Below are 14,950 nucleotides of genomic sequence, written 5' to 3' on the forward strand. Positions count from 1 at the left end.
GTTTTTAACAGATTTTGTGTATTTTCTTATAGGTTACTCAGATATTAGTAATTAAATTTGAAACGAAAATGATTTGAAAATTGAAAATGATTATCTAGTTACAAGACATCCATCAGATACCGAGTCAAGTCAACACAAGAGAGCGAAATATCATCTGAGTGAACTTTCCTGCTAAAAACCTGCTTTTGTGAGCAGCCACAGATAATGGTCCCAGTGTTGTCGATGGCAGAGAGCCAAATATCTTGTTGCTATACAGAGCGAAGAAAGAAACACTGCACGGTTACTCAACCATGTGTTAACCAAGTTAAGTGGTACAAATTGTTTATTAACAGGTATTAAGTCAAAATACGATCCAACGAGATGAGGGACACATGTGTTGCTTTAGATATCTGGGCTAGATACTGTCCATCATACATGATTTAAACAAAACTAGAAGCAAAAATGTAACAATCGTAGAGAAACGGATCACAGCCTTAAAATGTGTCCAACGCTGAGACATGGCAACATAAATTCCATTGTGCGCATAAAAGTACTAAAGAATGAATAAAATTAAATGTTCATCTTTTATAGTCCACATACGCTGTGTGCTCTGTACTGTAGCTCACACATATTGATGTCTTTAAGTAAATGTTAGTTCATGGGGTCAATGCTGTTGAACAAATAAAGGATTGTGATGGGGAACTCCCGTCATCCATGTTATCCACGTGTGCTCTTTAACAGTTTCTGTAACAACAAAGGGAAGAAACAATTATTTAGAGCAGGGGGCGGCACCATTGACACACAAAGGGATAATTACTAGTGTATTCATATCATTTTAGTATTTTAAAAGACCTTGCACCTGCAAAGTCAATTTACAGTATTTACAAACATAATTAATATAGCCTGTACCATTTGGAAACACCCTGTTTTTCTGTTACACCATTTCCCCCTTAAATTCCCACTTTCCATGGCAGAGCTCTATATTACACACCTGTTTTAAGAGGCGGCCATGCTGAACCAGTCTGTGCCTGAACTCTGTAAAGCGTGTAATTCCTAACATGTTTAGCTGTGACAGGCCATCATGACTGTGCTCTTGATTTGGAACAAGCAGAGCATATTTCATGCCCCTGCTGCTCAAGTGCATCTGTACAAGGAGCACTCTGCACACAATTACATCTTAATCAAATAAGCTGCCTGCCCTTGTGAAAATAAACGCAGCACGATGACTCAAAATCGGCCGGATCTCTGTTCAGTGTTATTGTGACTCATTTGATGTGGTGCCCCATTCAGATCTATAGAAAATATCCATCAAAGGGGTGGTTGCAAGATGATGTAGCCGGATTACGGCTGCAATACGAGCGTGTTCATTTGCTGACTTAATTCCTTTTTCAGGTCATGCAGGGCCTGAGCCTCAAAACAATGGCTGAATAAATAAATAAAAACTACAAGAGTTTCAGCTGGGCCTAATCTACAGTAAAACACTGTATCTAAACTAAATCTAACAGGAATCAACACTCGTTGCATTTATGAATAAACTTCAGACACATCCTGAATATTTAGTCCATTAAAGAAAATGCCTTCCCAAGGATTCACTCACTCTGATGTCTTTTTAATTTTTATCCAAGATTTGAGGTGGACTGTTTAAACTTGTGTCAGTAGAAAAGAAATATAAAAATTAAGCCTTCATTATTTAGGGAATATATAATTTTGTTTTTTGACCTGGACATGATCGGGTGACTGGGAGTGTGTTCTGTACCGTTTTATTCTGATTTGTTTAAAACAAAATTCCATGCACTCCAGTAAGGTGTTTAAAGTAATACTAGAATCTATCATAATCAGCACAGGGAACACACAGCTGCCAATTTCTTTCCATTTGTGTGTTGATATGGACTGGACCTGCAGATAAGCTGCCATTCACCTAATGTAGCTCTTGGCAGTCCACTAATGAACAAATTGATTGCTGAAACACATACTGTTGAGAAGATCAATAGGGCGGCCACGGGTGACATCTGCTAACAATGCAGCCTGATCAAATTAATATGCATTGGAAACCTAACCCAACCAATCTCAGGTGCCCACTGTGCTTGTTAGAGAACATCACTGCCCCAACACATTGTTGGACCTCAGGCTAAAATAAATCAATTGAAGTATAAAGAAGGGAAGTTGGAAGTACATTTTTGTCTGATAGTTCAATGGTGCATGGACCAAAGATAAAAAGAAGTCACTTTATAACCATTACGAAATAATAAACACAACTAAATGTTTACATGAGAGACCTACACTCACAGAACAATAGTTCAAGAACAAAGGAAAGAAGCATATTTTGTCCATAGGATCATCTTCACTAGATTTAGGAGCAAAAGACAATTTTAACAGTCCTGTCTTGTAATATATCTAACAATGAACAAAAAGGCTAAAATACTCCAAAAGTTTTAGTGTTTACAATAGCGTCATTAACATAATACATTTTATTGGCATTTTAACTATTACGGTACTGTTGGATAGATACCTTTGCAACAGCTCTGACGTGGTGAACTTTGATAGTTGCCGATTTCTCCTCAAATGCTTTCACCCTGGACTCCTCCGCTAGACGATGCAGGATAACCAGGAGGTTGAGCTGGGCCTGTGGACACAAGAGAACTACTAATTATTTCATTTGTCACTTATCTGAAAATTATGCAACATACAGAAGAATCTACAGACTGTAAATTACTGGTTTACTTTTTTTATTACTCAAAGTAAACATGCAAAGGTAGAAAACGTATTCAGCCAGAGCTAAAAAGAACCACAATGCTGAAGTGACGGACAGCCATGTAATCGTTTTAAGAGGCTCTTAGTGTCTTGGCGCACAAAAGGCCCAGCGCTTTGGAGTCAAGAGGACTATCCAATGTTTTGAGCGACTCAAGTGAATATCATCTGCCAGGTATAGCATGCAGAGCTCACCCTATACCTGTGCATGGATCAACAGATAAGCACTGTAAAGATTATGTTACAAGAACAGCCAGACAGATCCAGGAGAAGAGGGTGTCACAGAAAGACAAGTCTTCCAGTCCTCCCCAAAGACATTGATCCTTTTGCAGCTTTGTCGGATTAGACCAGAAAAATTGTTTCATTTTCAGCACTTCATCTGTCTTGGTGAATTTTGTCATGAGATGTTAAACAGAGGTCTGCACTCCGGGATGGATTTCACATCAGCCTTGATCTCAAATTAAGTTTACATACTTAAAATGATTGCCAATTAACATATGCTAACATGACAACATTGTATACAATATACTCTAGAACAATCCGTTGTACAACAATGTACAGGTGTCTCTTCCTGGTGCAGTTCATAATGCACATATGAAGTCAATCTAACTTCCTATTTTCATCATTATTTAAACAAATTAGGTGATTATAAACCTAATTTGCCATTACCTTAACCCACATCTCTGTAACATTCATCCCAACTTCAAGGGCTACATTTTTTTAATGACAGCATAACCTCTTCTAATAATTCAGGAACTATTTATAATTTATAGACTGATAACCAACAAATTGCTGATAAATATAAATTTAAGTATTGCAACCTGTTACATATTTAACAATCTATTAATCTATTACTAACCAATTAAAAGGTATATTAATATTAAAACAACAATATGTGTGAACAGTAAAATATATACATATACAGGCCTACTTAATACACAAACACACACATCCAAAAATAACTAAATGTTTTTGATTTTCTTACTGACAGTCTGACCCTTCAAACTCACCCTCAGGCAATTTGGTGCTGCACCTTATAACATCAGATACTTTATATTGATTATTTTTGGCCTGTTTTTACAGCTTAGTTTTCATAAAATAGCCGAGGAAGGAGATTTGCATTGTGAACATATTTTTAATATTCCTAATAACAAAATGTGAAACTTATTTCCTGCACTTTCACCTCCACTGTGGTCTACACTCTGTGTACTCCTACAAGCTGTTATATGAAGAAAGTTCTGTATATCATCCCCTGCACTTTCTCTCGGTCTCAAAAACACACATACACAGATGAAACAAGCCACCACATCCGCTGAACCGCATCCAGCTAGTTTTCCTAATGATTTCAGCTGAAAAAAGGCAGCGCTCCTTGTGCATCTACACAACGCCATTTGGATGTAATTTAAATCTATTAATACCTCATTTTCATAATTGTGGGTCATCTCTGGGGCGTCTGAATACTTCTCCAACAGCTGGTGTTGAGAGTGTTTTCGAGAAGGAAACTGAGAAGCCCATGCAGGCTTCCCCTGTGCCAGAGGGTTTGCCAAAACATAACGACCGGGCTGAACTGATTACAGCGGAGACTGTCTCTGCTGCCTCGCTCAGACACGGAAAGCACATGGAATCCTCACCGAGGGCAGAGGAGTGCAGAGAAAACCGGTCTCAGCAGCATTAGGAACATTAAAGAGAGTCTGCGACTTCTGCCTCAGAGTGTGCAGTGCAGACTTACGTTGACTTATGATCTGTCCAAATGTCACCAACAGAAAGTCTAACAAGATAAATCCGTTTTCATGAATGCACATTACATGAAGGAAATCCCTTTGCTTAGACTGCAGAAAAAGAAAAGTGTGAGTTTAAGTGTAGGTTTCAAGGCTAGTTAACGCTGCACTGTTAAACACCAGTTGAGTTAACAACACTGATACAACAAAACCAACAGGCAATATGTTTTTTTCTTCCTGTAGCTTAAATATTAGAGCATATCACTAGCAACACCTTATTTTCAATTCCTAGGGATCTTAACTAACCAACTAAAAAAGAAAAAGCACAATCTTTGCACTGCAAAGCAAGTTAAAACGAGATATGTAATTAAAATTTAAATACATTAAAAGTAAAAAATTAAATTTAAAATATCCATATATAAAGTGAGCGTTAGATGCCAATGTAATATGAAAATATAGAGAATGAGCACAAATTAAATATAATAATAATAATAATAATGGCCTTAAACAATATCGTCAGTTAAGCCGTTTCCTTGATTAGATCATTAACAAGCTACACAATATCACATTCAGTATTAGACGATTAATTTGCTAAACTGAACACAATATTGCCTAGCTTGTCAGTGATTTACGGCTCTGTGAATTAACTGCCGCTTAGTTTGAAAACAGGTGATGGAGTTTTATCGCTAATGACGTGCATGAATATATTGTACGATACTTTGCCCAGCCCTAATAGGAAATTTTTAACACAATTCAGTATGCAAATGAATGCAAGAAAGAAGACCAACAGCAAATTCTGGTGAACATTTTACATTTCTTAAAAAGCACAAATTCAAAACATTCACCTCAGCAGACTCAACAAACCACGATTTGCATTAATCAGCTCATAAATAAACAGTCTAGAATAACCTGCAACCAGCAATTTCAGTTCAGGAACCCGTCATCCAATTACAGTACACAAGCCAGGCACAACTTCTAATGACCTGGTGTAAAAATGCCAGGAGCTGTTGGCCTGGGCCACCAAAACAAGCTGTTGATTTTCCACACTTTCCCAGAGATCCCTAACACCAGGGAGCAAACGTTGCTGTCGGGGGGCAAGAGTGGGTCTACAGTTTGGGGGGAGATCTGGAAAAAGAAAACAGACACTTTTTCACAGCTTCCCTAGCAGGATGCAGCTGATTATTTTCGTGTTCAATCAACCATCAAATGCAGTTTAAGCTATCTCAGTTCAGCAGGGGGAACAAAGCGCTGTCTTAAGCCACTGCTCCACCCGGCGGGATGCGCTTATAAACAGGATAGATTAAATAGTATGACTGGAATAATCTTACAAGCTGTTTTGGTGCTTACAGAGTAAGATCTGATCCAAGAGACAGGAAACATGAGTCTAAGCACTTTTGATAGAAAGCAGAATAGGTAAGGAAAAGCCGTCAAGGAGAAATCTGGATCAAAGGTTTCTGAGGAAATTGAACATGTATTTCTGTTATTGTTTTACAGTTCAAAATCAGTGTTCTTGGTTTAAACTCCTCTGTTTCTCATTTGCCATTTTGGAATCTACTCTGCCAGTCTATTTATGCTAACTGAGACTAAAGTTGACTCTGAAAATTATAAGTACCTGCAGTACACTTCATTTTTTCTCTTATGAACACACAAAACTGGCAAACAGCTTCAGAAGACATTTCTGCATTTTTTAAAGATTTAGAAGGATTCAAAGTTCATAAATTGAATGGGTCATAGTCAAAGAACAATTTCACAAGCATCATATGTTTGTGAATCAGACTAACCTGAACTGCTGCATGCTTGTTTGCTTTTAAATGAAGCAAAAAAAACCCCCAAAACTAAACCTCAATTACTGTGCGTGTGTTTCTCTTATATTTAGAATGCAATCACATTTAAACATTTTATTCGAAATCAGCACTGAAAACACTTGTAATTGTAGATCTACTATCAGAGAACTAAGATTAATGGTTTCATGTGAAAGCCAAAGCACAATCATAGCTTGACCAATTAAAAGCAGACTCATTCATGATGTGATGCATAAGGCAAAGTGTGAAGGGCCTTATTAGGAATTTTGTCATTAAAAGCACAGGAAACCAGATCAAACCGGAATATATTCATAGGACGGTAAAAAAAGCCTTTCTTTCATTTTTTCCTGCATTTTCCTTTTAATTTAATGGCTGGATTAGACCCCTGTAAAGCAGAGCACCTTTCAGGCGGCTTTTACATCCCCACCTCCAGTCTCTATAAAGAAAGACCAGCTGCAATGGACCTTTAATTAGGACCCTGCTAGCACACGGGCATCCTACACACACACAGAGCATAATCAACTATGTACAGTGCCCCGCAATTTAAAAACAACGGATAAGCAATTCCCTAATTCCCATGGAAAACACTAGGCAAACTTGCCGAAAGGCAAACCTTAATCAACCTAAACCACTGGACTCCCCTTTTGAAAACTGAGGTTCCTTTTAATCAACTTAAGCTATGAAGTGGTCAGCATCAAACAATAAAAAACGCTGTGCTATACATCTATCGCATGTACCAACATTTACAGTGGCCACTTCACGTGATAATGCGTAACACTAATTGGTTTCATCAGTGCCGCTTGCGCATAAAACGTTAAACAAATATAAACACATCTGCTAAGTTAAAGGACCAAGTTCCTTAAAATAAAATCGACTTTAAAATAGTCATCACGGTGGTTTGGTTTTAATGGCTTGTCCTCCCATTTGTGGTTTCCTCATCCTAGAATTAGGTCTTTTCCTAAGTGACAAGATGGGCAAGAACTTTACACTGGTAGCAAACAAATCATTACGATCAGAGCCATGTTCTTGCAGCATTAAAAATGCTCTGACGTACGTTTATAATGGTAACAATATGAGTTTGAATATAGCTGAAGTCAGGTCCCAGTCCCCATAAAAAAAAAAAAAAAACAGACATTAGAAATAAGTTCTAAATAAATAACTTGTGTAGCTTATTGTACATTCTTGAAGTAAAACTATTTTGGGAAACAACATAATAAGCTTCCTTATAATGAGGTCTGTAACGTCCCACTAATTCAGCTCATTTGCATTAGTTTTATACGGTTCTCCAATCACACAGGCTCACCCATGCTGTAAGCTATATCTAAACAGTTTGTCCCAAATCAAAAAGACCCCAACCGACTAATGTGGTACAGTCCTGTAAATTGACAAGTCTACTAACTAGGGATATCTTTTTTAAATAAATAATTTATACCAAAATTAAAATGCATTATAATATTTGCAGATTTTGAAATTTTTTGTACTTTTTAAAAGGTGTTATGATGAATAAATAAGAGTATTATAACAGTGGTTGAAATAATGCTTTAATGCACTAAAATACATTTATAGTGCATTACATACAGGGTTCAAGTACTAAGGAGAGCCCTAAAAATATTCTGTATATGCACTGTGTCCAAAAAGAGTCAGATCTTTCAAAGACAAAAAAAAAAAAAACAATCCATTATATTTCTTTCTATGCTGACCATTGAAATACGTTCGTTATAATGTAACCTAATGTTATAAAAATGTTTTTAATGAAACGCATTTCCTGCCTAATGGCAACCTATGGATGTGTCTTAAAACCTACCCTCTGTCTATAACAGCATTTCCGTGCTTCATGCGGTGGTTTAAAATGTCCCAATCTTCCTAAGCTGGCCAAAATTCTGTCTATATAGGCAGCTTACAACATTTTAAGACACAGCCCTAGACAACAACGAACATCCATCTTTAACGTTACCCCTGTAAAAACGACGCATCAGAGATGAAACTGATCATTATCTGAATACACAACAACTGCATAACAGCACGCATATCATTTGACAGCTAAATTAAATGAAACGGTCGTTGTTCATTTTCATTCACTCACCATCAGGTCTGCGTTTTTTCCTACCCGTATGCTAGCGTTCTTCTTCATACGGAGCTTCAGGGCTGCTCTCGGGGCTTTCTTTGACATGTTTTGATTGCTACAGGGCGTTAGTTTACCGTTTTGGAGATCGAAAATAAAGCTCGCGACTGTTTGTTTTTCGTTGTTTTCAAAATATCGCGCGTTTCACTACCGGCTCCTGGTGATGACGTGTAACGAGCTCAATGGTTGCCCTCACAAGCACGTGATTTGTGCGTATTAACGCCGGTCCGAATCACTTGGAAATACTTTCGTAAGGTTAGAAACAGACTGAAAAAAGCATTGGTTTTGACAGTGATGGTAGCTGTGTATTTTGACATTGAAAAGGCATATATCAGGATCTATTCAACCAAATATGAAAAATGGCACTCCTCAAGGACGCCTTATTAGACCTCTTGCTTGTTTTTAATATAATAAGTTATTTGTATAGCAAATGAAAAGTTCTTTTGTACCAAAACGTGTAATGAATAAACCTGAAAGAAGAGTAAATTCATATCTGTACAGTAGAATGCAGGAGAAAGTTTCAGCACTCTTCGGCATAAAAAAGAAGAAGTACAATTGTTAGCTTATCTAAAGTAATTGTTGCTTATTAGTATGATTGAACTAAACAGACGCAGCAAACACATTGGTTAATAAAATGGGATTAGATACATTTGTGTTATTTAACATATTATTGCAGGTTTGTGTAATATTCTGAGTTTGAATTTCATTTTGATGAATAATAAATCTTTTTTTTTTTTTTTTTTTTTTTTTTTACGTGAGAAGAACTAATGCATGTTGACATTTAGTCCACAACTACAGTACAATCATGTTCACAGCACACACAATGCCTCCGGAGACTTGTCAGTAAATAAATGGCGTTGCTTTTTTGAAAAAGTATCTCTGATATTTTCCTGTAAATTAAAAAGTAATGCATTACTTTACTAGTTCCCTGAAAAAAAAGTTGTAATGCTTGTAATGCGTTACTCCTAACACTGTATTTAAGGACCTGCTTACAACACCAGAAGCAGCAGCAATGCAGGTGTAGTTTGCAGAAATGCGTATTCTGCGTGAAATTATCTATGGCATACTGGGTAAATTTAAATGGACATAATAAGAATCGTCTGGTTCAAAAAAGTATTAGACACTATAGAAACTAAAACTTTTAAGGGGACAAGTTTTGCATGGAAAGCACAGGAATGAGCAAGAGAAATGAACCATTACAGTAGTAATATCTCCAATACCGCCTTGGTTTTTTGTGAGCCAGAAATTGATTTGACAATACATAACAGAATACAGAAAGGAGAAATTGAAGTTGAAATTAAATATGAAACATTAGAAGACATTAATAATGTCCATTTTTACAGGTATATACAGATGGATCCAAAAACCCAGAGACAGGACGAATAGGTGCAGCATTTTATGTACCAAAATATAATGGTGGAAACAAAGTAAGCATAAATCAGTATATACGGCTGAATTACTCACCATTCAGATGCAACTTAAATGGTATGAAGAGGGGATGGATAACTCAAAAAGGAGTTTTAATATATTCTGATTCAAAGGCATCGATTTTTACGTTTGAAACTTACTAATGGAAATATGTATTATTTTATTAAGAATCAACCAGCTGAGTAGTGTAGTGTAGTTTTATGGGTACCAGCGCAAGTAGGGATACGAGAATATTAATAATATTAATGTAGCAGTCTCTTTAAGATGGGATTAAGGGAAGTCAATGATTAAAACAAGCTTGTATGAGTAAATGGGAAAAAAAAGTTTAGAATGCAATCCAGGGTTTTACGTAAGTAATGATAGACAATTTTTGTATTTTATTGATCTGGTCCTGTTTTTGTTTAGTAATTTCACCCAGGTGAAAATGTCTTGTTTAAAGATGCAAACCGTTTAATGTCTTTTGTGTGTATTATAGCTATTTAATGTTATTACAGCTATTTTTATTGAATTATGGTTATTTTTTATTTATGAACTTCTATTACTCAAACAATTACAAATCACTTTATTGTTTGAAATAGAAAATATTGCTATAGTTCGGAAAAAAAAAACCCTCAATGGTACTAAAAACAATACCAATAATACATACCAAGAAATAAACTATATAAAACACAATACAATAAATTAGAATAAAAATAAACATTCAACAATACATACATTTCCAGATCAGATTTTCCTTCTTTTTCAGGTGTATTACAGTTTTTGTCCCCTAAGCTCAAAGAATGTAAAACAGCTGCAAAGCATTTGTTGAATTAAAAATAAATTAATTTATAAGATGGAGCTGAAACGTTGCCAGAACTTTGAGTCCATTTTAATGGCACATGTTTTATGGTTTCTATTAATTGTTCTGAGCTTTGGCATTTGGCTGAGTTTAAAATGAAAGAGAATAGCTCCCGGCTTTATTCATCTTATTCACTTATAAAATGTTTCAGCACGACCCACTCATTTTTCTCCATCCTCAGTACAGTTTTTTAATACACATGTAAAAGCACGGCCATGACATTACTCCCCTTTAATGGAGCAAAAACGTATTTTTAAGACATTATTACGTAAGTGATTCATTTATCTGTGCTTAAGATCTTTCTTAACTGATAAATTGTGATGCAAAACGACTTAGCTGTTAAAAAACAATGCGGTTTCAGTAATTGAAAACTTATTCTTAAGTGTTTATTGCATGTATATATATTTTACTCTAACCTCAGAATGCCACTAAAACAACAATTTGTAAGCGTGGGAGTTTCCTACAGAATAACAAGGAATTGAGTAACACTTCAAAGGACTGATTAGTGGTAGTTCTTATTCTGGTATTTCATGTGGGTTTCATTTACAGAATCTTTTGTATCAAGACATTTTAACAACCAAATATACAATCAGATAGATTTAGCTGCAGGGATCTTGTAATTACATGGATAAGTGCATAAGTAATTTCACCCAGAACTCACAAATCATGAATATCTAACTGAATGCTTGCCATATTTTAATACGAGAGCATTGGTTCGCACTGGCTAGAGACCAGTTAACCTATAAACTATTGTTTCAGGAAGAGAAAAAAATATATACCACAATAAAGATATAATTGTTTTTATGCTTATCATTACACTAAAGGGGATTTTTTTTTTTTACACAAAAGAAGATATTTTGAAGAATGTGGGTAACCAAGCAGTTTGACGGTATCCACTGACTTGAGAAAATTTAGGGAGCTATCCCTTTAAGCATCTCATCAGCATTCTACAGCATATTTTTCCACTTCCTGTTTTGATGGAATCTCCCCCAAAGCTTCATACATCATTTACTCGAGAGCACTGCCATTTGCAGCTATTGAAAATAAAGCTTTATCACACTCATCTTCACACACGGCTACTAAGACCGCCATTCGCATATCTTACTCCACCAGGCCCAACCATCCCATTTCCTACATTCATCTTGCGAAGCTGAGGCTCATTCACAGATGTGAACAGCACAGTTATGGATGTGTCGAGTTCTCATTCAGCTTCCTCCTCCACATTGCAGCCTTTGTAAGGTAAGAGTATGGACCAGACACATGTTTCAATGGCTGACAGACGTAATGCTACACAAACGCAGACTGTCACCGGTGAAATACTTCAGTTTTAGATGTGTTCTGTACTCAATCCAAACCACTTAAGAAGCCACAGATTTATAACATTATATGGATGTCACCATTTTGGTACATCAAGCAATAAGGACGGACAGATCAAGAGGTCTAAGAAGGGCTCGTATATTAGGTGAATTAGTGAATTACCTTGTCCAAACATTGTCAGAACATGCATCCAATTGATTAGATCCTCAGTCAGTGATATGAACATGCTGACAATGAAATGAAGGTGCATCTGTATTGCACTCTGTTCAGCATTAAACACAGAAGATCAACAGAACAAGTAATGGTGGTCATTAAATAGTTTTATCATAGCTGATAAATGTGTTTTAAAAAAGTCCTACCGAATCCAATGTTTGAAGTTTTGCCACAATGGCTACAGAAGGGGTAATTTAAACCAGAGTAAATGGATTATAAATCTTCAGAGAGCCTTTAAGTACTTTGTTGCAAGACTTTGATAAAGAACAAGCTTTTTAAGACAGGTGGTCTACAGATATTACTTTCAGATAACATGTGATGCTGTACAGATACTCCTCTAAATATGCATATAAACATCCTAATATCTACCATTCGATGCTTTTCCATTAAAACAGAACAAAATATTTCCAGAATCATGAAAAAATAGGCCTAATGCATGAAAAACAAAGGTAGTACTTAATGGTGCAATGAGGTGTTTGGTCAAATTTGGTTGAAATAAGTAAAAATCCAGATTGCAATCAACTATTGTGGTGTGGAGACTCCAAATATACATTTTTATGGACAAACTGTGGAAAACAAAGAGTTGGGACCTCCAACATTGACTTGCAACTTAAAACAGGTGAACAAATGCTGCAGTACGTCACACGCGTTTGCAGAAGAAACGTGTTAAGAGTTTTCTCAGCTCCTGCTGAATGTCATAACACCTTGGAAAATATGCTTCACATATGGATTTGCGCACAGGTGCAAAGTAAGCATTGCAATATGTCCTCACTATGCCCAAAAATGTATGCCAAATCATTTAACATTTGAATTTGCATTTCAATAAATATTTCATTGTAAATATTTAATATTTGTTCATTTGGCAGACGCTTTTATAAAAAGCGACTAAGCTATATATTTGATCAGTATACTATGGAAGCTTGTTTCTGTCAAAAACAACAACAGAAAACAATAATAAATAATACAAATTGGGATTTTTGGTTTTTTGCGGGGGTTTTATTGTTTTTTTGTTAATTGTAAAATATACAATCTACTGACACTTCAAAATAGTTCTCTTTACAATATTTTAAAATATAGAAATAACTTTTGCGTCTGCTTGTCCTGTAAGATCAAAGGAACATTGTCCTCTCGCTTCTTCATGGAAGATGATGCGAATAATAACCTTGACCACATGGTTGTAGGCAACTGAAAACTCATTCCATATGATTATAGAAAATCACATGTTGGCACGTTTATATGTGGCTCTGGTGGAGATAACTCTGAAGATGCTACCATGGAAAATCTTAGTATTGGCTCACACATTTCCTGCAGCATCATGGGAGTCTTTGATTCCTAGCTGTATTAGATCATGTTCGTATGTCTTTTTTACAGGAACTGCGTTTATGGTGGTTTTCTCCACAGGAGGTCTGTGAAGGTATTTCCAGATTCGTTTTTTTTTTGCAGAGATGGTCAGTCAGTCATGGATCCATGAACTCTGGATTTCTAAGTATAAAATTCCTAAATTTCTGGATATGAGTTCATATTTCATGGGGGGAAGGAGCTGGGGAGAAATGCATTTAATCAGATTCATAATCTAAAATATGTGTTCTGCAACACGAATACATGTAACATATAGATAGATAGATAGATAGATAGATAGATAGATGGATAGATATACCATGCTATTCTCTCCATGTGGACTATATTTCTTTTCTTCTCAGACCATTGTGCTCATTCAGCACGAGTCTCATCCCTGCAGAAGAAAACAAAGTTTCAAAACAGTTTCATAACTCTTGCAGAAACATTTTTTTCTCCCTGGCTTCCTGTCTGTCTTAAAATAATGAACCGGTGAAGTATTTCAACACATCAGCATTATAAATCTGATTTTAATGTTGTTGGGTGTGTGGAAAATATATGCTATATAGGTGTAGCATGGGAATAAAGAGTGTTATCATTTCACTGGTATTTTTAGCCAATCACCCGAGTGGGAAATGCTACAGCTGCAGGGTAATGTCATGGCAATACTGATTGTGACGCTTTGGTACATATACTGCATGCTTCATATCTATGTCTTCTCCTACACCTCTGTTATGCCATAAAAATCACTAAACAGCCTAATTGCATCCTCAGTCCATCAAGTCTGTGCTTATTTAAACGGCACTGTCATGCCTCTGATCCGAGGAGTTCACGAGAGCACTGTCTGAGAGGCCTTTTGAAATGCAATCACTTGTGGAAGTGAGATTTCGAGAGTGAGTCTAAGCAAAAGCGGAAATAGTAAAGAGAGTGGGGAGTTTGTTTGCATTCCCACTTTATGTTTATATCCACTGTGGTGTGGTGCCTGACGGCAGGCCCGACTGAAGCCGTGTGAACGGGACACACTGGAACTCCCTGCATTTACCATGACAAATAACAACACGATCATCAATTAAACAGGGCAGTAAACTGGTTCTGACTGAACAAAAACAAAGAGATGTTTGGAAAATGGACCAGTTGTTATGGGAATGAAACAGAAGTTATGTCAAAGAATGCTGGCAACCATTGTACAGGGTGAATATATTCTATTTCATCCATAAAAAGATTAATATTACGATAACACTTTATTTTAATAGTCCATTTTAGAGGTCAAATAGCAGTCATTAGAATATTAGTAGATTTTGATGGGATATTCTACTAACCCTAAACCTACCCCAAACACTATACTCTGAGAGTTAGTAGACATGTAGTTGCAAATTAATGAGAATTAGTTCACATGTAGTTACAAAGTTACTAAAATGTCTAAAGTGGACTACCAAAATAAAGCAACCCG

General features: G+C 36.2%; 1 protein-coding gene across 1 annotated transcript; it reads right to left on the bottom strand.

Moving 5' to 3' along the window:
• Positions 1–291: 291 nt before the first annotated feature.
• Positions 292–8,537, bottom strand: cenpw (centromere protein W). The gene is made up of 3 exons (XM_043261465.1): positions 8,331–8,537; positions 2,489–2,602; positions 292–723 (listed from the first exon to the last, which is right to left on the bottom strand). Exons 1-3 carry the CDS (start codon positions 8,415–8,417, stop codon positions 697–699), a joined length of 228 nt encoding a protein of 75 aa, XP_043117400.1. The 5' UTR covers positions 8,418–8,537; the 3' UTR covers positions 292–696.
• Between the last annotated feature and the right edge of the window lie 6,413 nt (positions 8,538–14,950).

Source organism: Puntigrus tetrazona, chromosome 16 (assembly GCF_018831695.1).
Source record: "Puntigrus tetrazona isolate hp1 chromosome 16, ASM1883169v1, whole genome shotgun sequence".
Taxonomy (NCBI): Eukaryota; Metazoa; Chordata; class Actinopteri; order Cypriniformes; family Cyprinidae; genus Puntigrus; species Puntigrus tetrazona.

Excerpts from the sequence above, each read along its gene's own strand:
- cenpw (XM_043261465.1), bottom strand. The coding sequence starts at position 8,417 with ATGTCAAAGAAAGCCCCGAGAGCAGCCCTGAAGCTCCGTATGAAGAAG. Across the intron at positions 2,603-8,330 it reads GAAAAAACGCAGACCTGATG|GCCCAGCTCAACCTCCTGGT; the intron begins GTGAGTGAATGA and ends TTGTGTCCACAG. Across the intron at positions 724-2,488 it reads ACGTCAGAGCTGTTGCAAAG|AAACTGTTAAAGAGCACACG; the intron begins GTATCTATCCAA and ends TTGTTGTTACAG.